General features: G+C 54.0%; 8 protein-coding genes across 8 annotated transcripts; 5 read left to right on the top strand and 3 right to left on the bottom strand.

Annotated features, from left to right (window-relative positions):
• Nucleotides 1–6,056: 6,056 nt before the first annotated feature.
• Nucleotides 6,057–7,219, top strand: AB675_7212 (uncharacterized protein; the record flags this gene model as incomplete). The annotated part of the gene is made up of 2 exons (XM_018147563.1): nucleotides 6,057–6,644; nucleotides 6,692–7,219. The coding sequence occupies 2 exons, from the start codon at nucleotides 6,057–6,059 to the stop codon at nucleotides 7,217–7,219; spliced, it is 1,116 nt and encodes a 371-aa protein (XP_017995003.1).
• An 835-nt stretch (nucleotides 7,220–8,054) lies between these two features.
• On the top strand, nucleotides 8,055–9,619 carry AB675_7211 (uncharacterized protein; the record flags this gene model as incomplete). The annotated part of the gene is made up of 3 exons (XM_018147562.1): nucleotides 8,055–8,402; nucleotides 8,457–8,807; nucleotides 8,894–9,619. 3 exons carry the CDS (start codon nucleotides 8,055–8,057, stop codon nucleotides 9,617–9,619), a joined length of 1,425 nt encoding a protein of 474 aa, XP_017995012.1.
• A 2,468-nt stretch (nucleotides 9,620–12,087) lies between these two features.
• Nucleotides 12,088–13,024, top strand: AB675_7210 (Splicing factor spf30; the record flags this gene model as incomplete). Its single annotated transcript, XM_018147561.1, has 2 exons — nucleotides 12,088–12,874; nucleotides 12,927–13,024. The coding sequence occupies 2 exons, from the start codon at nucleotides 12,088–12,090 to the stop codon at nucleotides 13,022–13,024; spliced, it is 885 nt and encodes a 294-aa protein (XP_017995045.1).
• Nucleotides 13,025–13,752: 728 nt separating this feature from the next.
• Nucleotides 13,753–15,425, top strand: AB675_7209 (Palmitoyltransferase swf1; the record flags this gene model as incomplete). The annotated part of the gene is made up of 3 exons (XM_018147559.1): nucleotides 13,753–13,865; nucleotides 13,919–14,072; nucleotides 14,124–15,425. 3 exons carry the CDS (start codon nucleotides 13,753–13,755, stop codon nucleotides 15,423–15,425), a joined length of 1,569 nt encoding a protein of 522 aa, XP_017995023.1.
• A 443-nt stretch (nucleotides 15,426–15,868) lies between these two features.
• AB675_7208 (uncharacterized protein) lies at nucleotides 15,869–16,945 on the bottom strand (the record flags this gene model as incomplete). The annotated part of the gene is made up of 1 exon (XM_018147558.1): nucleotides 15,869–16,945. The coding sequence occupies one exon, from the start codon at nucleotides 16,943–16,945 to the stop codon at nucleotides 15,869–15,871; it is 1,077 nt and encodes a 358-aa protein (XP_017995039.1).
• Nucleotides 16,946–18,928: 1,983 nt separating this feature from the next.
• Nucleotides 18,929–21,151, bottom strand: AB675_7206 (Ubiquitin-like modifier-activating enzyme atg7; the record flags this gene model as incomplete). The annotated part of the gene is made up of 1 exon (XM_018147557.1): nucleotides 18,929–21,151. The coding sequence occupies one exon, from the start codon at nucleotides 21,149–21,151 to the stop codon at nucleotides 18,929–18,931; it is 2,223 nt and encodes a 740-aa protein (XP_017994999.1).
• A 744-nt stretch (nucleotides 21,152–21,895) lies between these two features.
• AB675_7205 (putative transporter) lies at nucleotides 21,896–23,531 on the top strand (the record flags this gene model as incomplete). Its single annotated transcript, XM_018147556.1, has 3 exons — nucleotides 21,896–23,223; nucleotides 23,271–23,349; nucleotides 23,400–23,531. 3 exons carry the CDS (start codon nucleotides 21,896–21,898, stop codon nucleotides 23,529–23,531), a joined length of 1,539 nt encoding a protein of 512 aa, XP_017995047.1.
• A 130-nt stretch (nucleotides 23,532–23,661) lies between these two features.
• Nucleotides 23,662–25,323, bottom strand: AB675_7204 (Quinate permease; the record flags this gene model as incomplete). Its single annotated transcript, XM_018147555.1, has 2 exons — nucleotides 23,662–24,031; nucleotides 24,080–25,323. The coding sequence occupies 2 exons, from the start codon at nucleotides 25,321–25,323 to the stop codon at nucleotides 23,662–23,664; spliced, it is 1,614 nt and encodes a 537-aa protein (XP_017995005.1).
• Between the last annotated feature and the right edge of the window lie 301 nt (nucleotides 25,324–25,624).

Below are 25,624 nucleotides of genomic sequence, written 5' to 3'. Positions count from 1 at the left end.
TCTGTCTTCTGGGACGTTGGTCACCAGGTACAGAGCCGTACGGGCGCCCACAGGCGGGACTGTTCTGTCGTCGGTGGGCCCTCGACAATACGCAGTCGGGCTGAGCTCGTGGATCGTCGTCAAGGTGCTGATGAGTCGTAGAGGAATATCTCGGGCCGCAGGAACATTTAACGAGAGGCTGGCCCGGGGATGGCTAATGCGACGTGATGGTGATTAGGCGGCGGATTGGCGGCGAGCGAGAGGCAACGTGAGGGCAGATCAGCGAGTGGACTTGCTGGGAAGCTCAAGCAGCAACGATCGTGTGGTTGGGAGTGTGGGTATGGTGCTGGTATGGAAGTCTGCGATATAGGGGAGGGTGTATGGGCGGCCCTCCACTGCTAATGGCTCGTGGAAAGAGAAGTAAAGGAAAACGTGCTAGCAACGCTCGAGGCAGACAGACGATGGTTCGATGCCATCCATTACCGATCGCAGAAATGCGCAAGAGAACGCAGCACGAAAAACCCTGGCAACACTCCAGCAACAGTCGGAATGCGCGAGGTAAGTCACGATCGAGAAGCTCGTGTCATTACAAATATTTTATTTCTCGATGCAGGCAAGAATTTTGGTTTCGCTTTCTCGTTTCGATTAATGATGACCTCTTTCTTCTCTCAGCTCCCGAACCTACCAGCCTACGTTACATGAAATCAGTCAGAGCTCGCCCTCGCCTTGATGACTCTCATCTGCTCGTGGCTTCCTCACCGCGGCTCTGGAACACATTCAAGACATTGTTAGAAACTCGCCCCTTGGCAACAAGGGCGCGTCAGCTTCTCACGGTGTCCGTGAATTGTAGCCTCGTCGCTGTCATCCTACGAGGCGGTGTTGCGGGCTATCTAGTTGAGGCATCCAGGTGCTTTCGGCCTCGTGGGCCGTACGGAGCATCACCGCCTCTATGTGCTGGCAATCGCGAGAGCTCCCGGGGAAACAATCGAATACGCCAGGGGACTTGCGCACAGGCCAGGGTCAGGGCACTACTGCAAGAGACAAGCAGCAGCCCTGTGCATCATTGCCCTTATAATTAGAATCTATCACGAAACTCTGACGAGCTTTGTGGGCACTGCTACTCACAGTTCAGCCAACCAGCGTGTTCGACTTATATACCCATGCTTTCGAGCTTTCGATGTGGGTAGACCTAGCGCTGCAACTTATATTATACAGCAAGCTTTGGGATGAACTAAAGACTGCAGGTCTTCTTATCCTCGATAGCATCCGTCCCGCATGGTCCAGACCTTCTTGCAGAGTGTACTGCACGAACGAAAACCCGGTAGTGTCTGGCAGTTGCACAGCCTACGTAGTGACATCCTTCCGCATCCATCTACGATATTCACATTATAGTGGTTCCGCACATCGGGAGAATTTGTGCCTTAGTGTTGCATGGTGATTGTGTAAGCTCGCTTAGAGCCCGAAGCCTCGAGTCGGAACGTTTGTGCGAATTCAACGACGGTATCACCACTTGCCAGAACCATGGATGCGCGACGATCATCGTAACGCAGGCTCGTCATGGGAGCTTTCGCGGCACGAGCTGTGGCTGATTGGCAGGCGAATGTCTTGAACTGACGGTCGAAGACGCCGCGTGCCCAGCTTTTGGTTATCTTCCCGCCTTAGCAGCATGAAATTATGGAATCACGCACTCGCCGATTGATGAGATCGGTCTTGCTATCTCGTGTTTGACGATTTCTCCAACGTCAATCGTCCCAGTACATGCAATGGGTATCCTGGCTCGCCTAGGCACAGAGCCACTGTCGATAACATCCTCGGTGGCGCCCGTATAGCAGCTGGAATGATGACGATTCGCCTCGCCCAGTCGTCACTCGTCGCTTTCCATTCGCGAACCGAGAAGCTCGGCAACAACGAATAAGACGTTGTCAAAGCTTCGTGAATAAAAATCCTCAATGTCGCTTCTCTATGCCTCGTTCGAACCTTCGAAAGACCTTCTTTGATGGCTCGAACAATTTGTCCTCAACGACATATAGGCCGACAGGAACCTTATCCGTTAGTGATCTCCCGGAAGGACACCATGCCGTGCTCTGTCGCGCGAATGTCCTCGTTTCCACGAGTGAAAAGCTTCGAGCTTGCAAAATCGTGTGGGCGTGGGTGTCTTACTTCTGAGTTGCCCCGCGTTCGTGCAGCTGCCAACCTGGACAATTCTCCATTCCCCATCAGAGGAGCATCGATCTTGCCTTAACCCGAGTAGATGAAGATCGACATGATTTGTACCCGCTACAGGCATGCCTAGGTCAATTTGAGATGCTCTCCTCACCCACGCTCGACATTTCGGGCATCGTCGCCAGTCACTACTTCCTCTTTGGAACGACAGGATACTTTTTGTCGATCATTATAGTTGACAGGTGCCCGTGCGGTCTAGCTCTCTTGACGGCGGCCTGCGGCTTGGAAGTTGGGAACAATTGAATTGTTGAAAACAACCCCTGTCGAAAATGTTGCCAATCCACACCCGATCGTTCGGCCAAACTAGAATTTCAATCGCCACCAGTTCGCCCTGGGGATTCTCTGGCCTGTGCTAAAGTCACTATCTGCAGTTCACGTCCAAGGCCTGTCCCTGCTGTGTTCTGCACTGCAAGATAGCTTGTGCTGTACCGCCCGGAGCTTCCGCAAGACCTTGATACAGGTCTGACTTGTAGTTCAGTTATCGCGAGTAGGCTTAGCGCATTACATAACAATGCAGCAATGATAGCTTTACCGAAACTCGCCGATGAGCGATCGCTGCGATCGGGCGATGTACACTTACTGTAGCCAGATACGGCTGGAAATTGGCACGACGGTGAGGATGATGTTTCATATCCCAGGAGGCCGGCTTTCGGCACTACCATGGTACATAACACCGGCAATAGTCCATTCGTCAGCAATACTCATCTCACAAGGCGTTACTAGCAGTGACGACGAAATAATGTACACAGAAGCTCAAGCTAACGATGAAATGTTTTGCCTAGTTTGCTCCTCATTTGCCAGACGTTCCCAAGATGTTGAAATATGCTTGAGGATCGACGCCTATGAATTCACTAACAGACAAGGTGCTGACAGGACAGGCACGACCGTCGGCAGACAGGGACTTTTCGAGCATTTGCCGTGGCCCGTGGATGCACGCGTCCAGGCGTCCCACGAAGGATTCGTTCGCCCTTGCCAACGCTTCTGCCGCTTTGTCCGGGTCGGGAGGAACGGCCAGTCGGCCGCGGCTGCAGCGCATCGCAAGCGATTGTTGTAATAACGAAACACTGAGCATGGAGCTGCAGACCATGAGGAAACGCATGACGGTCACACCTTCCCGATGCAACAGCTGCTTGGTGACAATGATGTCAAGACTGTCGTAGCGCAGACGAGCGTTCGACGCCATCGCTTCCCATACGACTCCGGCCACACGGTGGTGATCCGCGAGCCAAACGACGCGCTCGTCCCACGACCATGTACGATAAGGCGGCCACTGCCAGGCAACGAGGCGAACACTTCCTTTGTGGTCGTTGCTTCGTTCAAACCGAGCCCCTGGACCCTGAGTGCCGTTCCTCAAGCACGTTGCACGAGCTGCAGGGTCTCTATACGATAACGGACCGCATGACCTGACATGCAAACAGCAGTCGAACCGGATCTCGCAGCTGCCATATCTCGTCGGTGTTCAGATCTGCGGTGAACCCGACGCCTAACTCCTCGTACCGGTCAGCATTGTCAGGCAACTGTGCAGAATGTCGACTCATCATGCACTATCTGTGTCACAAGCCTGGGCACCGAGGGTTCACCTCGCGTCCAGCTGACTCGCACGAAGATCACAATATGTCCGATATCTTGCCATGTTCCTGGAAAATACACGACAGGTGAGCATGCAGGTTTCTCCCACGCGTGCATGGTCCGCTCGCCATCAGATCAAGCACATGTTTAGGCAACTCATGAGCACTCACCGGAAGGAGACTCCGCGTCGCCTACAAATGTGGCGAAATCAGCGGATTCTATGCTTTGATAGACCTCCACAAATGGCGTCGCCCTAATAGACGTCCAGCTTCTTGGAAACGTATTGCCGGCTTGACGGAGGACAAGTCGCAATCACTGCATCTTCTCATCGACTCGATTACACATACCGATCCAGAGCCTGCGATATCCATCACGACAAGATGCTTGACGTCTCAAGCGATATGTACAGGCTGCAGAGTGCGGCTGAAGCCGTCTGGAACCTCGGCTGTGCATTTCCGTCAATATGCACGATCAATCCTCCTTGCCTTGCAAACCCAAATCTTGTCGTCAATCAAGATAAAGCACAGACGCATATCTACATATATTGGCAAAAAGTCTATGAATCATGAACGGATCAAGGCACAAGTGCAGCTGTCATGCTTTCTCGCAACAACACCCTTTACCAACTTTCTGTCTTTTCATTAATTGCCAAAAGCCACGATACTTTGCATGATACCGTCCGGAATGTTGAGGAAATGAAGGATAAATACAACATGGCAGTAGTGGTTGCGGGCCAGGGTCGTTTGAGTTCAAGACTTGTGCCTGCAGGATTGCGCGATCAAAAACATGGTTGAAACGTACGAGGCCGTTGCGAAAGATCCGAATCTCTGCGAATTCCATGCCGGTGGTGCCTGCCTCGTGGGTGTGGTAGCTACACTTTCACATACAATATTTGGCCGCGTGGCTGCCGCCGAGAGTGTATGTCGATGCCCAGACAGGAAGGATTCATTGACTCGGATACCGGCCAGACACATGACTCGTACTTTCCCACGAAGCATCGTTGGCACCACCTTCCTTGTCGGTTGGACAAGTGTGCCGCACACACAAGATGCCTGACCAGTGCTTGAGTTGAGGCTCGATTTCCATAACGGTGCGCATGCTCAAAAAGAACAAAACGTTGATCCGTCTACCCGTACTCCTCCACACCCCTCCACACTCTCCCACACCCTCCTGGACCCCTTCGCACAGCGCTATACGCCTATGTCTCTCTCTCACCTCTCTGACCGTCAGCTAATCAGCAAAAACGATGTGTTCATTCCCGGGATCGAACCGGGGACCTTGTCGGATCTTCGGAGAAGAATGCTCACTTTTTGTGAACGACTGCAATCTTGTTAGGGATGCTCAGAGCTTCCAAACGGCGCCAGAACTAACCACGTGATAACCACTACACCAAACGAACTTGAGGACTGATTTGGATCGAATTTCGACCACAATTTCAGGCCATTTTTTCGAGTACTGTGTTTATAAATCCCAGATTAAAGCGGCCTAGAATCAGGCCCATGGGAAGAGTCTTATTGGTTTGATCACAGTGCATGGAGCTCCAGCATTGCGCTGCGTTCTGGGCGAGACGGGCCCAGCTTTATCAGCTGTTCGGTAAGCCGCGGGGTAGGCTGGAAGGCTCAGCCCGTAGGGTCCTACGGAAAGGCGTCAAGGGCGGAGCCTTGGAATGCTCTGAATTTGCCAACCTGAACAGTACTCCAGTGAACAATGGAGCGTATCATGGGTTGATTGAATGTTGTAGTGGTTCGATCAAGTCGGCAAGTTGGTTGGTAGATTGTGTTGGCAAACCTAGTAGGATGGCAATAAGGAGTCTTGGTCATGTGACCACCATTCCAAGGTTCTACTGAACTCGGAACCTGAAACCACCGCGCCTCATATTCATCGCCAGAATATCTATGTCAATATCTATCCGCGTACATTCCTCTTTACAACATTACCATGGACTCGACTGGTGACATCGAACTCAATGTCTCCCAGTCTCTGGGCGGAAGCGACATGGGAGCGATGGCTCACCGTTCACATAGGCCCGCTTTCGGCCCCCTTCTCAGACGAATCAGGCACAGCGGATTGCGAGCGATACTACTCTGTCCATCATGTAAGACCTGGCTCAGTCGTCCTGAGAGATTCACGAACTATCACACTGCTGGCGCTTCTTGAACGCAGTGGCAGACTCATCCTGTTGCGCGCTAACGCGCGTAGAGCTCATCAGGCCGTTGGAAGCTTTGAAGAATTGTCTGATACAGCGCCTTCGCCTTCGAGGGAACATGCGCAGGATACCTTCCCCTATGTCACCTGAGGAGGAGCAAGCGATATTTGCAAGAATCGCAGACCGGCTCAGATGGGAAGAGCTGCCCCAGATCAAAATAGGGTCACGGCTCTCTTTGTCTGCCAATGACTGGCTCAGTGCGGGAGATGTGTCAATCCTCCCGCTTGAGATCTGGAAGATGATCGGCGACTACGTTGTTGCGGATCTGGAGTCTGAGGTCGGAGCCGATCGCCTGGCAAGACCGTACGGTGAAGTTCCAGATGATCCTCCAGATGTATATCGAGACCAGTACGACTACTACGGAGAACAAAAGTCGCCATGGCATCGGAAGTCTATGATTGATTTCCGGCAACGATGGCGACCTTTGAAATTATATCATGCTATCAAGCCTCTCCGAGCGAGTATGGACACCTATTTTCGGCGCAACTGGGTCGAGAATGCCTCCTTCTGGGTTCGCCGAGTGTATGCTGGGCTAAGACCTGGGTATTGGGTGAGCATGTTCAAGGAGTTCAGAGGGCCGAACGATGAATTCGCAGTCTTCTGCGGTAATTATGTAACATGCGGCAGCTTGAGGAATGAGCCTGTTGGCGGTGATAGTGAGACGAATGTAAGGAAACCCAGAGCCATTAGCATCTTTGTACTTACTCCACACAGATCAAGGTGTCAAAGGTCATACAAGAGCTTCGCGAAGATCAGCCTGGCTATCACTCACTGATCTTTATGCGCATTGAGGACGGTATGACGGACCTGCTGCCCATCGATCTCGAATATCCAACTCAAGACAATGGCTACTGCTTCGTCTTCCGCTGGCGACCGTACATCGATCTCCTGCATGCACAGCAGTCTGAGTACCCGACCAGCCTCGTTGAGTGCGTGCACACTCGTTACACCTCGTTGAACCTGGCATGGGATGTCTGCGGACACGACGCAGGCATGAAGTCGTTACTGCTCAGCCAAAGGATAAACTTGACTGATCTGTCGGCCATTGGAGGCGACGGTCGCAATGTTGAGGCAAGGAGGGCCATGAGACTCGATCTGGCTCTCGAGTCGGGTCGACTGCAACATGGCGACAGCGAACGGACGGAGAGGCTTCACACGAGGTATGCAAGGCTGGACGAAGAACATGTTGCATACTGCTTGTTGCAAATCATGATGTTGGCAGAGCTCAAGCTGAAGTGGTAAGTACCGGTCCGGGGATACGTCAAGCTCGAGGCCACGGCGATGAGGGTCTGATCACGGAGACCTTGGAAGGGCGAGGCAAAATCACGGGACGATATGTCATGGTCATGGCGACGCACCATCGAACCTCGTTCCCAGCGATGTGGCTCCTCGGCCATATGGAAGGCATATTATCGCTTAGCTGGACTCGTCGCCGCTTGTGCTACGAAATCTACGATACTGCAATAGCACTGCAAGATTCAGCTCGTGTTCTTTGTTTGGGCTGACTTGAAGACATTGTCGAGTATGCTGTGCCGTTGTGTCGAAGACAAAGGACCGCGACCACGACATTGTCTCGGCCAACCAAAATCACTCTTTGTTCCCTTTGAGACCTCTCGATCAACGACTCTCGGCATAAGGAAAGTATGTCTGCTCGTTTTTACGTGCCTTGCGGTGCTCATCGACCTGTGACTACCAACCCCGTCACCAACATAATCAAACCCCAACAACAACAACAACACTCAAGCATAACTGATTACAGCTAATCCTGACGATGCGAAGCATCTTGCGCGGCCTCTCCAGAGGCTCGCCGAGCCATAGACGCGGGTCGTTCTCGAACAGATACGAATTCGACGCTCCGCCCACTCTGAGTCTAAAGCGTCGTGCCACCAAATTTATAAGCCAATTCAATCCGTTTCGAAAGTCTGTCAAACGGGATGATCGCTTTTCACGACAATCCGTACCAACCGCACTTCGACCTGGTCCATTATCGCCATTTCGACCTAGCCCACTATCACCGTCGCGTTCAGCAATGGAAAGATCTCGAAGCCCTGTCCGCACCACAGTAGTGGATGGAATTATGGAGATGCCTGCTGAAGTTCCCCCAACGGCCGTGTCGACGAATGCTGTCAGTCAGCCAATCACACGACCAGGTCCGCTTCCACTGCAGATTCCGGCATCGCGACGATCGAGCTACTCATTTGAGGAGACAACGTATGTCGAAGAGGCGTCATTCTTTCGTAAGTCGGAACTCCACATGAAGCGCATCACCCAGAGAATGTCCCGAAGATCCGTTGACTCTGCATGGAGCCCTGCTGACAGTCGACCTCATGGTCTCAATGATATGGAAAGGTATAGCGAAGAGCGAGTCTCGAAGACAGCCCCGAATGCACGAACTGGAGAAAGCCCTGAGCCGCGGCTGCCCAAGGTTCGCTCCATCTTGTCCAAGAACAGGTACTCGGATTCCACTGACTGTTCTCAGAGCACCACGCTGTCGGTTGTGGTCGATCTCAAGCTCGACGTGCCTGGCCATTTGGAACCGTTTCCAGCATTTGATTCATTGCCAGTCATCGAAGCACCTGAGACTCTGCCACCGCTTACATTTGATGCGATCTTGGCCGAGCAGGCGTCATTGCTAGGCGCACTCCAGCCAGAGCAGACACCGTTGTTGCCCGGCACTGCTGCTGCCAAAGGCGCAACGCTGCAAGTGCCGGAGATGCCCCGTCTTTCCAGCCCGCCTCCTGCCAAGCATTACACCGCACTCCTAGGGCCTCTACAGCCAACTCAGCTCGCACCTGTGCCAACGGTGCTGCGTCCAAAGGTGCCGCGTGTCGTAAGTACGCCGCAGCGCTGCCGTACAAAGCTTTTGACCCGAACTTGCATGTTGTGGATGTCGCTGCTACTATGAAGCATGCCCAGGACATCCACTATGCTTCCACGGTCGCCATCAACATGTCGAATGAGTTGCATTTTGAGCACACCTCTACGGAGCGCAGCACGTCCTTCCTGACGCGCGCTCGGCCTCAGCGGCCGCAGTCTGAGTTATTGCCCAGTGGTATCACTCTTGGTCCACTTCCCGACTTTGCAGCCGAGCTCAACCAACTAGCGGACCAAGTCATGGGCAAGCCATCGACCAACAGCGCCAGCACAACTCAGGTTGAAGGTCCCAGCCCTCCGCCGAAGGCTGGCATTCAGCGAAAGCCACTGCGGAATCGCGAGCATGCCCCTCCGCCCATCCGCACGCTCAAGACACCCATCATCCCTTCGGGGAGTACGTCGTTCCTGCTCCCGGGCACGCCGACCTCACCGACCTCCCCACTGGCCAGGCCTTTCTCCCCAGAGAAGTTTCCCTTACTGGCTGAGGCGGCCAAGACCCTTGCGCTCAAGCAGCCCCTTCCGTTAGGCGAGAACACCTTGGCAGACAAGCCAATGCTTGACCGCCCGCGACCGCGGTACTCATCTGATGATTCGCCCAAGCCCTTAATCGAGCGATCTCGGCCCGTCGAATGTCGTGGTCGAGACGGTTGGCTGCACAGGCGGCAGGACCCGGCGAAGCAGTGGTTCGAGGAGACCAAGGCGGAGAGGTTGGCGAGGCGGAGGAGGGAAGTTGCGGAATGGACTGCTGGGGGCGAGGAGGAGCAGTGAGAAGTATGCCGAGGAATTTGTCGAGCTGGGACTTGTTTTGCGGGTGGGAAAGAGGGATGGGGTCGCAGAAAGGATGTCTGCTTCCCAGTTGATAGTATCGTGGGCAGTAGATTAAGACTTGAGAATGGAGGGGTATTCGACGCTGTTCCTCGTGAGTAGGTGCAATTGTACTTCCGTCAAAACCTGATCTATTGCCAGCTCGTACTCTTGCCACAGCGTACGCGACCATCAACGGTCTTTGTCTGAGATGCGGGATTGCTATCCCTTGCGCGAGTGATGTGAGCCGTCGGAGTCAACAAAGAAACGAGGTAGTTTCATCGAATCTCTTTCTTCCGGGCCGTGCGAGACAAGAACTCACGCAACAAAGCACTAAAGGTTCAGCGAAGTAGAGAAGACACAAATGCGAGTCGCACTCTGCAACATGATCCTCTGCAACCGAAGACCAAAGCCGACCTACCGAGATGTGCGAACTGAAGAAACTCAAGCTGTGCTTCAAGTATGGTCAATGCGCCTGCCCACAAAAAAGCCAGGCCACATCTTCTTCCCGCGTTGAGTTCCTCTTACCGCTTATGCCCTGTCTAGCTGGTAACAAATGCTCGGTCTGTGGTGAACCCTTGATCAGAGTAGATCACAATGACCAAAGAGCGCCCGCAAATCTTTGGTGGTGGACAGAGAATAGGAACGAAGAAATGGGCTTTACGAAACGAAGAAGATGATGTGGTTGTTTCGGACAACGGCCCCCGGTCACCATCGATGACGCGACGAGGCACTCGTTGGGACATCCAGATCGTTGAAAGCATGTGAGCTGTCTTCGAATGCAACTCTGGCAACCCTTTCTAGGGCCTCCATCGCTCCCGGCGCAGACTTGCTCACACAGAGTCAAATCGAAAATACCTTATTCAAGATCTATGCCAGACCTACCTGATGACAGCCCACAATGAAGACATTGTGAGGTCCGATTGCCTTCTTCGTCGTAAATATCCTTTGCTGTACTCACTTCGTGCTATCGTCAGTTTTCGAACAAAGACCTTTGCCAGTAGAAAGGGTGCCTTGTTTGATTTGTCGGGCGTTGGCTTGTTCGGACAATGCATAATTCTTTCAGCCGCCCGAGCAAGGGGTCGAAACATGGCTTGATACGCCAGCAGACGAGTGCCCGAGGGCTCGAGGATCGTTTCGAACAAGGCGTTGTCGTCTCGAACAACGAAGCGACAACGAGGCGGCAGACAAAGCCTTCTGCCCGAGGCCGACCTACCAGAAAAGCATATAAGCTGGTCCAGAATCGGCTGTCGGTCTTCTCCTTCTCAAGCAAGCTTGCATCTCTGCATCGCAAACTTCCTGAAACGAAGACAAAACCAAGCCCAATCACCAGCACAGAGCCAAGCACACACACCACTACAACACGAAACACAATCTCCCAACATGTGTCGATCCGTGTACAACGAGCTGCGATGCAAGGGGTGCAGCGCCACTTATGGTGGTTTCCGCGAACTCGACGAATGCTCCCGTGGCAACTGTTCGAGGCCGGTAAGTGTCCGGCGCACCGTGCAGGGCGATGAGTACTGTACAGGTTGTCACCCTCCCCGGGGACAGTACTCCTCAGGCCGTCGCCATGGTTTTGGCCGAGGTCGTAAAGGGTAGGTGAGGTGAGCTCTGAGGCTGGCTTCGCATCGGTGATCGCGAGATTGTCTGATCGCTAGGTGTAAGACCTGAATGTATAACAGAAAAGATCATCTGTGTGCTTCGTTCCCGGAAGGTCAGATTGTTGCCTGATCGATGAACGGGACTGAAGGGGATCGCAGAGATCCAGATAGTTGAAAGGCGCATAGTCAGTGTTCAATACAATGCACCATAGTGCCAGATCAAACTCAAAGTCGTGTCTTTCTGCTTCCTTCGATCTTTAACAAGCCATCGTCACCATTCGCGTTCAATGAAGTGAAGGCAACAGGCAGCAACATGATCATAAGTCATGCGTTGAACAGTGAAGTCATCCCGGCCGAGTCAGTGAAGTGATCGCGGCGCGGCCGTCTTGATTTTCACCTTGCTGGAGAATATAAGTAGTCAGCTTGTCCTCGACTTGTTCTTCGCATTCTTCCCACAGACACTCCTTGCGCAAGAAAATCAATTGCCATACCAAGATAGCATCTGCTGCTATCCGATAGGGCGAGGACCTTCGACTAATGTGACTATGCTATTGATCTTGTGCATAGTCATGGGATGGAGGGTGGAATTGACAGAGAAAAAGACTGCAATGAACTGCCAGATGCCTCAGGTCCGGCAAAGATATCCGAGATTGGCAGACTGCTCGCTTCACCTCCCACTTCAGGCGGTCGTACCTGACGGCATTCACTTTTGAGTTGCCATCGTCAAGCCTAAGCGTTTGAACACATCACACTCCCATCATCCGTTCCACTCGTTCGCATCCGCAGACGTGATAGCGCCAGCACTCGAGAAAGCTCACAGAGTCGATCATGGCGAGCGAAATTGCCGCCTTCGAAAATGACATCAAAGAGTACAGACTCCAACTTGAGACCATCCAACTTGGTTTACAGAGCGACCCGGATAACACTGAGCTACAGACACTGAAAGCCGAGATCGAAGACGCAATCGCTCTACTCGAGTCCGAGATCGCCAATTTACGACCTGCGCCCGTAGCGTCCAAGCAAAGTCCCACCACATTCAAGGAGAAATGGTCGCGCGAGAATCATCCAGCGTATCAAGCCGGCTACAAGAAGCCCGAGGCTGAAGTCGAAGACACACAGACACCCGCAGCCTTCTCCGTAAACGATACAGTGACGGCGCGATGGCGATCAGGGGACGGCGGTTTCTACACTGCGCGAATACAGTCAATCACCGGCTCCAAAAACGACCCAGTCTACATCGTCAAATTCCCCAAATACGGCACAGTCGAGACACTGAAATCGCGGGATATCAAACCGCTGTCAGTGGAAGCGAAGAAGCGGAAGGCAGATGGCATGTCGGGCTCCTCGACGCCTACACAGGCTCCGGTGGCCAACACAAGCGTCATTTCTGCCGCTGCGAGCGTAGACCCAACGCTCGCGCAACAGGCCAAGAAAGAGCCCAGCAAGGTGAGCGACGGCCCCGCCAGACCTGCCAAGATTCCAAAGAAGGTCAAAGCAAACAAAGAGCTCGAGGCGGGCAAGGGCAAGTGGCAAGACTTTGTTGCCAAGGGCAAAGGCGGCAAGATGGCTAAGAAGGACAGCATGTTCCGCACTGGCGAGAGTTTTACTGCTCGAGGTGAGCCCTCTCCAGACTTTCTACCCGCACTCTTGGTACTAACTTGTGGCAGTGGGATTTACCGGTTCTGGTCATGAAATGCGCAAAGATGTCACCAGAGCTCGACACATCTACGACAAGAGCGACACGCTTGACGGAGACGGTCGCTGAGATTGCCGGTTCATTCTCGCGAGGCGTTGGGGATATCGGGCATTTTGGTATTGGCGCATGATTGATGATCTTCATGGCTAACGGTTCGAATGTGCATAGACAGTGGATTGCTTCCTACAACCATTGCAAGTGTTCAGAGCAGCCTCATCCGACTGGTATTCTGGGCAACGTTCTATCTTCAAGACAAGTATCCTCCCACGAATATTTTGTCCAGCTCTGACATCCATCTGTGCAGTGGCACCAAAATCGTGTCGGGTGAGAAGATCCAATTCAACGAGGGTCGAACTCGGCTGGGAGGCTTGACAAGGTGAGCTCGATGTGAAGCTGACATGCCGTGCGTCCCGTTCCAATGGCTGGTTTACCGTGCATGCCCGGCGACTCCTGATATCTGAGATGACAGCCATCCCTCGGGACGGTCCAGGCAAAGCCGTTTTTCGCCGCCACTGCAATGAATACCTCTGTCATGGCGATCACTCCAGTCCAGTAGCAGCAGTAATGATCTCTCTCGCCTCGGAAGGGGCCCAACCCGCATCATTTGATTGCACCATTTGCCCACGGTGCTGTGATCTTGGGTCCACGGGTTGCCTTTCAGGCGACAAGGCTTGGCATCGAGGCAGCGGCTTTTTGATAGAACCTCGTCTCAATTATATTCGTGCCTTTCTCATCTCTTCAACGCCGTTCAGACTGTCCAATGGATATCCAATCGTAATCATGCGGATGTCGCAGAAATGCTGATACAACACCTCGTGGATATGAGCGTCATAAAGACCATAATAATCACAATCTTAAGCATTTCGACCGTTGTCTTTGTCGCGCTTTTCGGACGCCTGCCAGCGTTTCGGTGAGTTCTTGCTGTGACCGAGTAGGCCACTCGATCCCTGACGTTAAGATCAGACGCACGCCGATCGCATTCTTACACAAGCTTCTCACGCGCTCGATACCAAATGCCTTCATCAAGGTCGATACCGTCCTCACAGGTCGGCGGCTTACTCGCGGCTTGTACTCAACTGGGCATTACTTGATGTTTGAGAAGCATCCACTTGTCCTCGTAAGTTGATCAGGCTTTGAACTCTAGGACTCGCATCACTGACCCAATCAGATCTTCTTCGTCGGCCTACAGACCGGTGGCGAGGCAGCAATGATCCCCGCGCTCTGGCCCACCTTAGCAATCTACCACAAATTCCTCATCCCAATCCTGGTCGCACTCCCGCACTACTACCTCTACCTAACCGCGACAACATCGTCCGCCATCATCGTGCCACCAGCAAAGGTCTCCGGACCACCCAACGGAGCCACAACCTCACCCCACAACAACTCAACCGCCCTCACCGACCACAACCTTCCACGACCAGCACTCGCCCAAACCACCGCCAGATTCGCCCCCAACTCACAAGCCACCCCAGACTTCGGCCCCTCCCATCACCGCGCCATCCACGCCTACCCCTACGACTACCTCCTCTACCATCCCGGCTACTTCTGCAGCACCTGCCACCACCCAAAACCGCCCCGCAGCAAGCACTGCTCGCTCTGCAAAGCCTGTATCCAAAAGGCTGATCACCACTGCATCTGGGTCAACAACTGCGTGGGGCGCAACAACTATCTTTATTTCCTGCTGCTCCTCGTTGCGATTACAGCGCTGTTGATCTACGGCACCTTGTTGGGGTGGTGGTTCATGCGCGCACACCTCGACGCCCGCTTCGTTGGGCCCTTGCGCGTTGGGCACCCAGAGATGAATTATTGGAGCAGCAACACGACCTGGGGCGAATGGTTTGACAGACTAGCATGGGCGCTGATGCAGGATGTACGGGTGGGAGCAGTAGCGTTGTTGTGTGCGATGTGTACGCCCCTAGGCGCGGCATTTCTGGGATATCATGCGTATCTGCTGTGGGCGGGGATGACGACGAACGAGCAGGGGAAGTGGGGGGATTGGAGGGAGGATGTAGCGGATGAGGTTGTTTTTAGGGCGGAGTTGGGGAGTCTTAGAGAGGGGATGGGGGATGGAGCGGGTGGGAAAGATGGTGCGGAGAGGCGGCTTCCGAGGCTGGGTCTGTATCCTATGTTGCCGCCTGAGGTGGAGCCTAGGGCGGAGGATGTGGACTGGCCGCCTAGGAGGATGGTGAGGAGTCGGTGTTGGTCTGGTGATGGGGATGATGGTGGGGAGAAGTACAAGGCGAAGCACTGGTATATTCGAACGAGAGACGGAGACCAACCAGCCCTTCACGTGAAAGCAGAGGAGGCCGTGGCTAGAGGGATTCAAGGTGGTGAAGTGATAGACGGCGAGATCGAGGTTGACGATCACAGGTGGGAGCGAGTCAGGGACATGCGTCGGGAGATGGACAATATTTATGACCTGGGATTTTGGGGAAATCTGCTGGAAGTGGTATTGCATAGGGAAAGGTAGAATTGGCTATTGCGGTCCACAAGATGCATCGAGAAAGAGTTATGGCACGGAATGTTGACTCAGCATGCTGGCGTGGACAATGCTGCGGCTCTCGGCGTCTCACACAGCGAATGATGCTGCATGCAAACAACAAGAATTTCACTATCGGCTACCTGACATATGAGGAAGCGGTGAGAATCCCGACAGATTGACCGCGAAAGAGAAAGGCCTTCGCCGTATCAAGAACCATGGACACACAGATGCAGGGCTTGTTGACTGCGATGGACGCCGTCTCTCTGCTGGCTCGACTTGCTTCATTTTCGTGGAGTCCTCACTGCCCGTAGCTGACCTCGTCTATGAGAAGGCTCAGCCTGTTTTGCTTCCGTACACGCCACACCATGCGCGACCTGACCACGCCGATGTCGAAGTCTTTGGCTTGCTTTTGACCAACCCAACCCCGCACCTCAGCGGGCCGCTAGATTTGCCCTTACGGCACGGAGGAGTCTTAGATACCCGCAAATTCCGATCAACAAGCCAGCACCAGCGATTGAGCCAGTCAGGTGGGACAGGTGCGATATTCTAGGCGCCAGTCCAAACACAATCTGCAAGCACTCTGCTGCGCTGGTCAGAATGAGGGTGGTTAGCTGGTTCGGGAACAGATACGTCCGCATCCATGGATACATCCAAGCAATCTCGTTGAAGAAACGCGAGAGCATGGTCGTACCAGTGAATGCTGCGAGGTATGGGAAGAAATCTTCCTCCGCGAGATTCGATGCGATGGACCGGCCTACCGTGTCCGCAATATTGCCAAATACAGCGCGTGGCGCGATCAGTGCAAACATCGTGCGAAGCGCCGCAAAGCCACTTGACGCGCCGATGGAGGGGTCTATCATGCTCAATGTAGACAATTCCGTGCTGTGGCGGAGGAAGTCTTTGAGATTTTTCCATGCGGGACCAAGGCGGAGTTGACAAGTATTACGCATGAAGCCGCGCCATGAGGCGCGACGGTAGTTGGCGGTTTCGTTTCGGAGCCTCTCGAGGCTTACTTCGTTTTGCTGACTCACTGGCAGTGAGAAGAACAAGAATTGGCGTACCAACCAGTCAAGCCGATGGCCAATGGTCGAAGCAGCCAGCATGACTGATAAGGGCAACAGCTGAGCGGATGGCCCATCTCCTTGTGCTGTGTCGAACATTACCCAGACGCTTCGAACAGAAGCGTACAGGTGGACTGGGTTCAGATGAATGATACTTGGCAGGAATAGCTGGGTCCAGGTTGGCTTTCGATGTGACATGAGTGAGACTCGGTAGTCTTGTAAGAATAGTTCGAGGACAGTCGAGTGAGGCACGCCGGTGACAAATTTAGGAGCTTGTAGTTCTAGACGATTGCAAGCCCATTTGTGAAAGTTCAGGTAGTCCTTTCTGTAGCTGGTGCCGGCAAAGTAGGAACTTCGCAGGAGCGCTCCTTCGGCATGACAGAATGCGGCGACTCCAATATATGTCCATCCTAGAAAGGCGAGCGGGCCATCTAGGGGCCATGGCATCGTTGGGAGAAGTCGAACGGTTTGGGTTCTTGTTGATGGTGGTGGCCGCCAGGGCGTGGCTGTCGATGTTGCCGCTAGCAAGACCCCAAGGTCTTTCGAGCGACTGACATCAAACACATCCACGTGCTCCTCCCGGTCGACGCGGTGCAAAGCAGACCGATTCTGACTCGAATGGTTAGTGCTTTGGGTGAAGGCTTTGTGTAGGACGCTGTATGGCGATTCCCACGCGTCTACGTGATGCAGGACGTGAATATTCATAGTCAATGCCGAGAGCGCGCCGTGAAGCAGGATGGACGACTTATGCTGCAAGCACCAAAGCGCTGAGAGAAGAATCGGTGGGAAGAGAACATCAACGGCAGACTTGAGGGATGAACGCCTTAACCAGCAGTACTGCAATTATCTGCATATACGAGCTTGACATGCTGCTTGACAGCTCTCGCGTAGTTTGGAAGCATGGAATCGCTCTCAACAGTATTGCGGCAGTCAATCCACGGCTCGGAACATAAGCAGTACCTGTCTACGTGAGTCTTTCTGTAGGTACATACCTTACATACCTGGTAGCATTGCGGAGACAGGAGGTCAGGACCTTATCGTCGGCCCGGGTTGTCAATGTCGTTTGTGTGATTCAGCCTCGCTGAAAGTTGTGCGAGGCTGAGATATTCAACTCAGTCCCGGCGAGATCTTTTGTATTGAAAGTACTGCGCTCATGTCATCCCAATCACATCACCTGCAAAACATCGGCCATATTCACAGACCTTTCCGCGTTCTTTGGGCGTGCTATGCGACGATGTAGTCCACCTCAGGCACTGCAGCTGCACCAGCTCGTCCACAACCAGTCTTCAAAATGCATGATCTCGAGAGGGTATACCTCGTGGCAGCGTGGTCCTACATGCTCGCCTTTCACATCACGATGTGGTCGCTTTCCACTGATGCCGGACGTGAAATACTCCGGATGCTCCAGGACACTGTTTGAGCATGGCCGCCGCCGATACAGCAGCAAGAGATGGGTCGAGAGACAAGGGCAAGATCAATTCGCAAAGGCAGCCAAGGTGGCCGGTCTGAAGAGCCGAGCGGCTTTCAAGCTCTTGCAGATCAATGATCGCTACCGTCTGCTTCGGCCTGGAATGACCGTCGTTGATCTGGGCTTCGCGCCGGGCAGCTGGAGTCAGGTACGAACCAAGTATCAATTTCCTGACCACAGCTAACGCGCCACAGGTAGCAATCGACCTGACCAAGCCTAGTGGCCGTGTGCTCGGCATCGATCTCATCCCTGTCCAACCTCCGAAAGGCGTCAGTGCCATGCAAGGCGACTTTCTGTCTCCCGAGATCCAAGCAGAGATGAAGAACTTCCTACGAGATCCCGATCGAGGCCGTGTCCGACGACCGACGATACTGGCTTCACAAGAAGACGAGGACCATACGACGATCAGCGACGATATCATCCGGGAAACCACTTCCCAGAGCTACGTTTATCTGGAACGAGAGGAGAACTCTGGGGTCGACGACGGCGCCTGGGCCGAGCACGAAGACAAGTGCATTGACGTGGTGCTGAGTGATATGTGCGAACCCTGGCCACTGACTGACGGTCAATATAAGAGGAGCGTTAATAATCCCTATGCCAGGTTGATGAACACGAGCGGCAACACTTTCCGAGATCATGCTGGGAGTATGGTAGGTTACCTCATCACATGCCGAGAGAGATCACCTTACTGATCTGACCAGGACCTCTGCCGATCTGCCTTATACTTCAGCTACGACACATTGAAGATTGGCGGTCACTTCGTCTGCAAATTCTACCAAGGCGCCGAGGACAAAGCACTGGAAATGAGCATGAAGGCTATGTTCAGCAAAGTCCATCGGGAAAAGCCCGAGAGCTCACGAAGCGACAGCAAAGAATCCTACTTTATTGGTATCAAACGGCTAGCCAAGGTCGACAAAGCCAAAGTGTTCACCGCGCCTCCCTAACGCCATGCCGGTTTATGCTCAGATGAGCTCTCCATCACCATCGTCCTCGATGCTCTCCTCTTCGCTAAACTCGATGTCAGCCGCCGCGGCGTCTGCAAGACGCTGGACTTCTTTCAGACCACTCAACTCCTCGACATAGTCCTTGTCGTTGAGCGCCTTCTCAACAAATGACCATCCTTCGTTCTCGTACGTCGTCAACACACGTTCTGAGCACGCGCTGCAGCAGTCGTAGGACTGGCCAAGGATGTTCATGCTGGTAAAGCTCGACAGAAAGCCGCGAATCTGGTGAGGTATTATGCCTAGTGGATGCTCTCCTCGATCGTCGTCCGTCGATGTGGCCGCTGGCGCTGCGTTACCTTGTGGATGCTGCAGGACCGACACGACAAGCTCCACAAGCAGGGCAGAAGCAATGGCTGCAATGCCAGGCCTCGTCACTGTGCATTGCTGGTCCAGTGTGAGGTCTTTCTGCGAGTCCTTAGGTGCGACCACATCATTACAGAAATAGCAGCCTAGTGGCTTCTGGCCTGAGCTCGACTCGGATGCATCTGTTGGTCTGACGCCATGTCGCATGACCACGTATGTGTCGAAGCCCAGGGCCGCGTTTACGACTAGCTTCCCAGCAGCTTTGCCCATCACTGTGGGCAGCCATCTTGATTCTCTGGAATCCATCAGCAAAAATATGACATCGTGTTCGTCAATCAGCTCCTTCAGCTTCTCGAATTCCTGCTTGGTCTTGGGACCATCCACAACCGGGTGCCCTGCCATGGGAACGCTCATCACATGGCCTTCACTCTCTACGCCGGGATATATCTCTTTCAGTGCTTCAGCTGCGACAAGCGCCTTCTGCTTGCCGCCTTCTAAGCAGTCTTTGAAATTGAACAACGGCTGCCTGACAGGATTGGAGAATGAGACAGTACCGTTGTCGACGAAAGTGATCTTGCGTACGCCCCATCCCAGGAGATTGCGCGAGACATAGCTGCCGAGTGTGCCCGCGCCGAGGAGAAGGCATTTGGTTGCCTTGATGCTGTCAAGGTCTAGGTTCGGGGCTATGCGCCACTTCATCAATTTCAGATTGAGGTCTACGCTCGAATCCGCAAGTTTCGTTGGGTCCATGTACTCTTTCAGGTCGACCAGACGGCCAGCGAGCTTGCCTTGGGCGTTCCGCTCCCATCCGACGACCTTGGGAAGTGCCAGCAGGTCTTTTGATTCCGAACCGTCGGCAGATGCCTTCGGCTTTGTTTGCGATTGTCGTGGGATCTCCATGTCGAGGATGATACTCCGAGCGGCATCTCTTCGAGAGTGTGTTTCGCGGTAACACAGGATCTGGACGCGGTCTCGCTTCCATCGCTGTCGCACGAGAGCGAGAAGGTTCCGGAGCACCCATGCTGGAGCCACTGGGCCGGGCTCGGTGTAGTTTGAGGGGTCTGCAAAGCATATATAGCAATCATCAGAGTATTCGCCCTCGAAGAATCCAGTCTCGTAAGCAGACAGCGATGCCACCTGCCAGTAGAATGACAAACTTGCGCCCGGGGTCAGGGGCATTTCCGATGTCTCGTCCCCACTTCCAGCCTCGCCATCTGCTTCAGGCTCCGGTTTGGGTTTCGGCGGCGGCCGTCTCGTCTTCTTCGCCAGAAAGAACCCATGTTGCCTTGAATCACACCCATACCTCCACGTCTGCACCCGATCCACCAACGCCGTACTCTCATCCGCCGTCAGCTTCTTATACGGCACACCACCCTTCCCCTCTTCCTGCCCCGTACCACCACCACCTCCACCAACCGGCGCCCAACTCGGCTCCATAACCAGCGCCGGAAACGCAAACCAGTAACTAAACCGATACCTCTTCAGATCCGCAAAACTCACCACCACAAACCCAGCCAACAAACTCGGACAACTAAACACCGTCCCATCATTAATCGCCTCCCAAATCGTCCGTCCGGCCTGCTGCAGAAACGCGGGTTTGTCGATGGTGCGATACTCCTCGATGGTGTTGAGGTTCTTGATCGTGCCCTCGGCGCGGTAGTAGGAGCCTCCGGCGGGGATGGAGGGGGAGTCGTCGGTCAGGGCGTTGGCGTGGATCTGCATGCGGCAGGAGGCGGCAGGGCTGTCGGCCGGCTGGATGGCGTAGAGGCCGAGGAGACGGCGGGCTGGGGTGGAGAGTTTGTCGGTGGAGATCTTTGTGGCGGCGAGGGAGGCGTAGAAGGGGATTTCGATGTCGCTGGCGAAGGGGACGTATTGCATTTTTGATGGCGGGGGCCCGGAGGGCGCGTAAGTGGGGTCGTGATGTTCTTGTCTGTTGATGTTGGATATATCAGTGTCGATGATGATGATGAATGGCGTGGATTCGGATTAGGGGTTTGTGTAGGATGGATGATAAGGACAGGCTGGGTTGAAGTAAACTTGAAGTGGGCGGCTGGCGCGTGGGGTAGACGCCTAGTTCGTCGGATCAGGCGACGTGCCTTGGAAGGCGACACTGAGGCTCACGGCCACTCTACTCCACCGTACAGTCCTTCATGTCGGCATCGTGGATGCAGAGTTATTCATCAAGTGTATTGTAATCAAGCTGAACCATAGCTCTCCGCCGTCCTTCAGCGCCGCTATCGCACGAGCGCGGCTCGAGGGCGATGGAAAGTGTGTTGCGACACTTCGACCAATTTCCACATGCAACGTACATGTTCCCACCGAGGCTCGTGTGCCACGGGCCAAGTGTCCCAGCTATCTGCGACCGCCGACATATGAAAGTCGGCACAATTTCACTAATCATCTGCGTTGAAAAAATGGACTCTCTTCGTGTTTGCCGCCAGATAAGGCTAGATGAATGCCAAATCAGTGGAATCGGATGGTTGTGAAGCAACTCCGAGCGGCCGTAACTTGGCTTGGCGCGGACTTGTATTCAACCTAGCTTCCTCGACGTACCATCGACGACAAATGCATCTCAACGAGGACAGCGTCGACGTTAGATATAATGGCGGACCGTCCCTCAGAATGTTGGCCGCAGCGTTACCGTCAATTCCTCCTCGAGGAACACCACAGAGCCTGCAACAGCCGAACTACAACATACTATCCCACGTAGCATGCAGGATATCGACTTTGAAGACTACGGCGGTCCACGAGATGCGCATACGTGGACCAAAAGAAGAAGGTCAGCAGATCCGGCGTGAATTCGTCCACCCTACTTACACCATCGTCAGAATTGTCATCGCAGCGTTGACATCGTTATGCACCATGACCGTCACATTGGCGAGCGCGATCTTTGCGACCGCAATCCCCTCACTGATTCGAATCTACGGAACTACGCGCGAGATCGGCCTACTCGGTGTCGCCCTCTATGTCCTCGGATTCGCCTTCGGGCCACTGGTATGGGCCGCACTTTCCGAGATAAAAGGAAGATATCTCCCGTTCATCGCATCGATGTTTCTGTTCATCATCTTCTCCGTCGCTACGGGCGCATCGAACAACATCGGCCTCATCCTATTCTTCCGCTTCCTCGGCGGCTTCTTCGGTGCTGGACCTCTAACACTGTCTGCTCCAATCTACGCAGACATGTTCACTGGACGATCACTGGGCATCGCTATGGTCAGCTTCGCCTTCGTGGTTTTCCTAGGTCCGGTCATATCCCAGCCGATCGGAGGTTTCATCGTCGAAAACCCAAGTCTCGGATGGAGGTGGACTGAGTACATCTGCGCCGTACTTGGAGCCGTCATTCTCATACCGACTTCGATGGTCTTGGAGGAGTCGTATGCACCCGTCCTACAGAAACGAGCTGCTCGCCGAGCACGACTGGAAGCGAAAGACGATGCGAACGGGATCAGTCATGAGGAAGTCAAATTGTCTTTCAAGACCATCCTGTCGGACTTCGTCGCCCGGCCTCTCACAATGCTACTCCGCGATCCGATAGTGCTTCTGATGAGCATCTACGGCTCATTTGTGTACGCACTCCTATACCTATTTCTTGTCGGGTACCCAACAGTGTTCCAACACATCTATCACATGCGCCCAGGAGTTGGAGGCCTACCTGCGCTCGCGCTGATCGTCGGCGAAGTATGTGCAGTGCTGGCGATCTTCGCCATGCAGCCCTGGATCATGCGCAAGGCCAAGCAGAACCAAGGAGTGCTACTTCCAGAGTGGCAACTCCCTGTCGCTGTCCCGGGATCAATTGCATTTGCGGTTGGCATCCTCTGGTTCGGATGGTCGGGCTATCAAGGCACTGTCCATTGGATTGTGCCTACACTGTCGGGCATCTTGAGTGGGTTTGGTCTCCTTGCGACATTCATCCCGTCTATTTCTTACCTTACACAGGCACGGGCTGAGAGGTATGATTCGAGATTTCCTCGCAATGACTCCTGCTAATGGTGGACAGAGCGACTTCTGCAGTAGCAGCTCACACGATGCTGCGCTCGTTCTGTGCAGCAGGTTTTCCCATGTTTGCTACGTATATGGTAAGGACTTGCGGGTATCAGCTGCAGACACTGTGCTGACGGAAGCACAGTACGAGGATCTGGGAGTTCAGTGGGCTTCCACGCTACTGGGCGGTATCGCGCTGCTGTTGACGCCCGTGCCGATCTTGCTGTATATCTATGGCTCCCGATTACGCAGCCACAAATCTGTTGGAGCGGTATAGCCAAAAGATACGCATGCAAGGTCGGGGTCTGAACAGTTGCACAAACGATTGCTTTACGCCCAACATATTACTTCGGCCATTGGTCTCCTTAATGCTCTCAGGAACCGCCCTTACCACACCCGGCTTCCGCTCAGACGCTCTCCGTTCGCTCCACGTTCTCAACAACCGCCTTCTCACCCCTCACCCTCTTCTCCTCAGCCACAATCTCCCTCCTCTCCGCCAGCACACTCTCCATCGCCTTCCTCTTCTGTCTCGCGAAGCCCTTGCTGCCAAACATGATGTCGATGTCTTCCAACGTAACACCCTTCGTCTCCGGCAGGAAGAAGTACGAGAATATCAGACCACACACGACCGACGTACCAAAGAACAGAAATGTCCCGTACTGGATGTCGGCGATCATGTATGGTGTGCTGTACGCGATGACGAACTGGAAGAGCCATTGGGTGCAGGTGGTGAACACGGCACAGACCTGGCGGAGGTGCGTGGGGAAGACTTCGGCGCTGTGGCGATGTTAGTAGGATTCAACGGAGACGCAGGAAGGTGCTTACCAGAAGATCCACGGGATGCCGTTCCAGCTGATGGAGTAGAAGATGGCGAAGATATAGATCATCAGAATAGCAATATACGCGCCTCCATCTCTTGGCGGCTTCTCATTGAACGAGTTCGACAAGCTCGAATAGCCACCAAGATAGTACATTGCGAACAACGCGCCTGCCGAGCCGATGAGCATAGCACTACGACGCCCGAATCGATCAATGATGAACAGCATGAAGACAATCGTGCCGGTTGCCTTGACAATACCAAACACGCCCGTCGCAAGGAGACCGACATCCGTGCCAGTGAAGCCGATTGATCCGACAATGACGGGAGAGTAGTAGTTCAAAGCATTGATACCGCTCAAATTCTGGAACATCATCAGGGCCATGCCGATACCCAGCCGTTTCTTGACATTCGAATGGAAAATCTGCTTCAGCTTCGTTACCACGCTTGTGCCGACTTCGGAGTGCTCGCTTTCAAGCTGGTTGCGGATCGTGTCCATCTCCCACGCGATGTACTCGTGGTCGGGTGGCAGGTTGCGAATATGAGACAGGACTTTCCGGACCTGTTCCCACTTGCCCTTCTTGGCGAGGAAGCGCGGTGACTCGGTCTGCATGGACATCAGAACCATCAGAAGAACGCCGGGAACGAGTTGAATGCCGAATGGGATTCGCCACTGGCTGTCGCTGGTCTTGGACATGTTTTTGTTAACCCCGTAGTTGACCCAGAAGCCGGGGAGCTGAGAGATTTGGAGTATCATTTCGAAGACACCGATCAAGCGCCCTCGAATGGCAGGCGGCGAGCTCTCGGAGATGTATACCGGGATGACGAGAGAAGATGAACCGACGCCGAGTCCAGTCAAGGCTCGTCCGGCGTAGATGAGGCCGAGCTGTCCGGTCGCGGCTGTCTGCATGATTGCGCCGATGTTGAAGATGAGACCGCAGAGCACAAGCGTCCATTTCATACCGAGACGCTCAACAGTCGGATAGCAGAGAAGTACGCCGAAGAAGCAACCTGCTTGAAAGGTGCTGACGATGTTCGACCGAAGAGACGCCAGCTCTGTACCCTGTTTGCCTGCAAGCCCGAAGCGTGACTGGAACGATGGCAGCGACAAGGTGCCGCCGATGAAAGCAGAGTCATATCCGAACATAGACGAGCCCATAGCCGCGGAGATGGCCAGGAGATAGATCCGCCAGTTGTACACCTGAACGGGGGCCGGGTTGGCGGACAGATCTTTTGGCGCTAGGAACCCCATGATGGCGGCGGGATTGATTGTGTGGGAGGAACTGCAACAGTGGGCAGTGTTGCGAAAGGGAGTCAATATGAAGGAGCTGGAACCGAAGATCGGAGGAGAATTTTTCCACACGGTCAGCAATCGCTCCACGGGGAGTCGGGTATGCCAAGGCCTGGGGTATTGGAATCCTGTAAGCGGCTCCATTCAGCAGCGGAGAAGCGAGCGGAGAGCTAGCCCGAATTGAGTGCTAAGGCCCGCTAGTTGGATTGGCGACCCCGAATCGAGTCAGCAATATCAGGGGAAGCACACGGATGGCCTCGTG

Source organism: Cyphellophora attinorum, assembly GCF_001299255.1.
Source record: "Cyphellophora attinorum strain CBS 131958 chromosome Unknown Contig45, whole genome shotgun sequence".
NCBI lineage: Eukaryota > Fungi > Ascomycota > Eurotiomycetes > Chaetothyriales > Cyphellophoraceae > Cyphellophora > Cyphellophora attinorum.
This window is presented reverse-complemented; position numbering and strand designations above follow the sequence as displayed.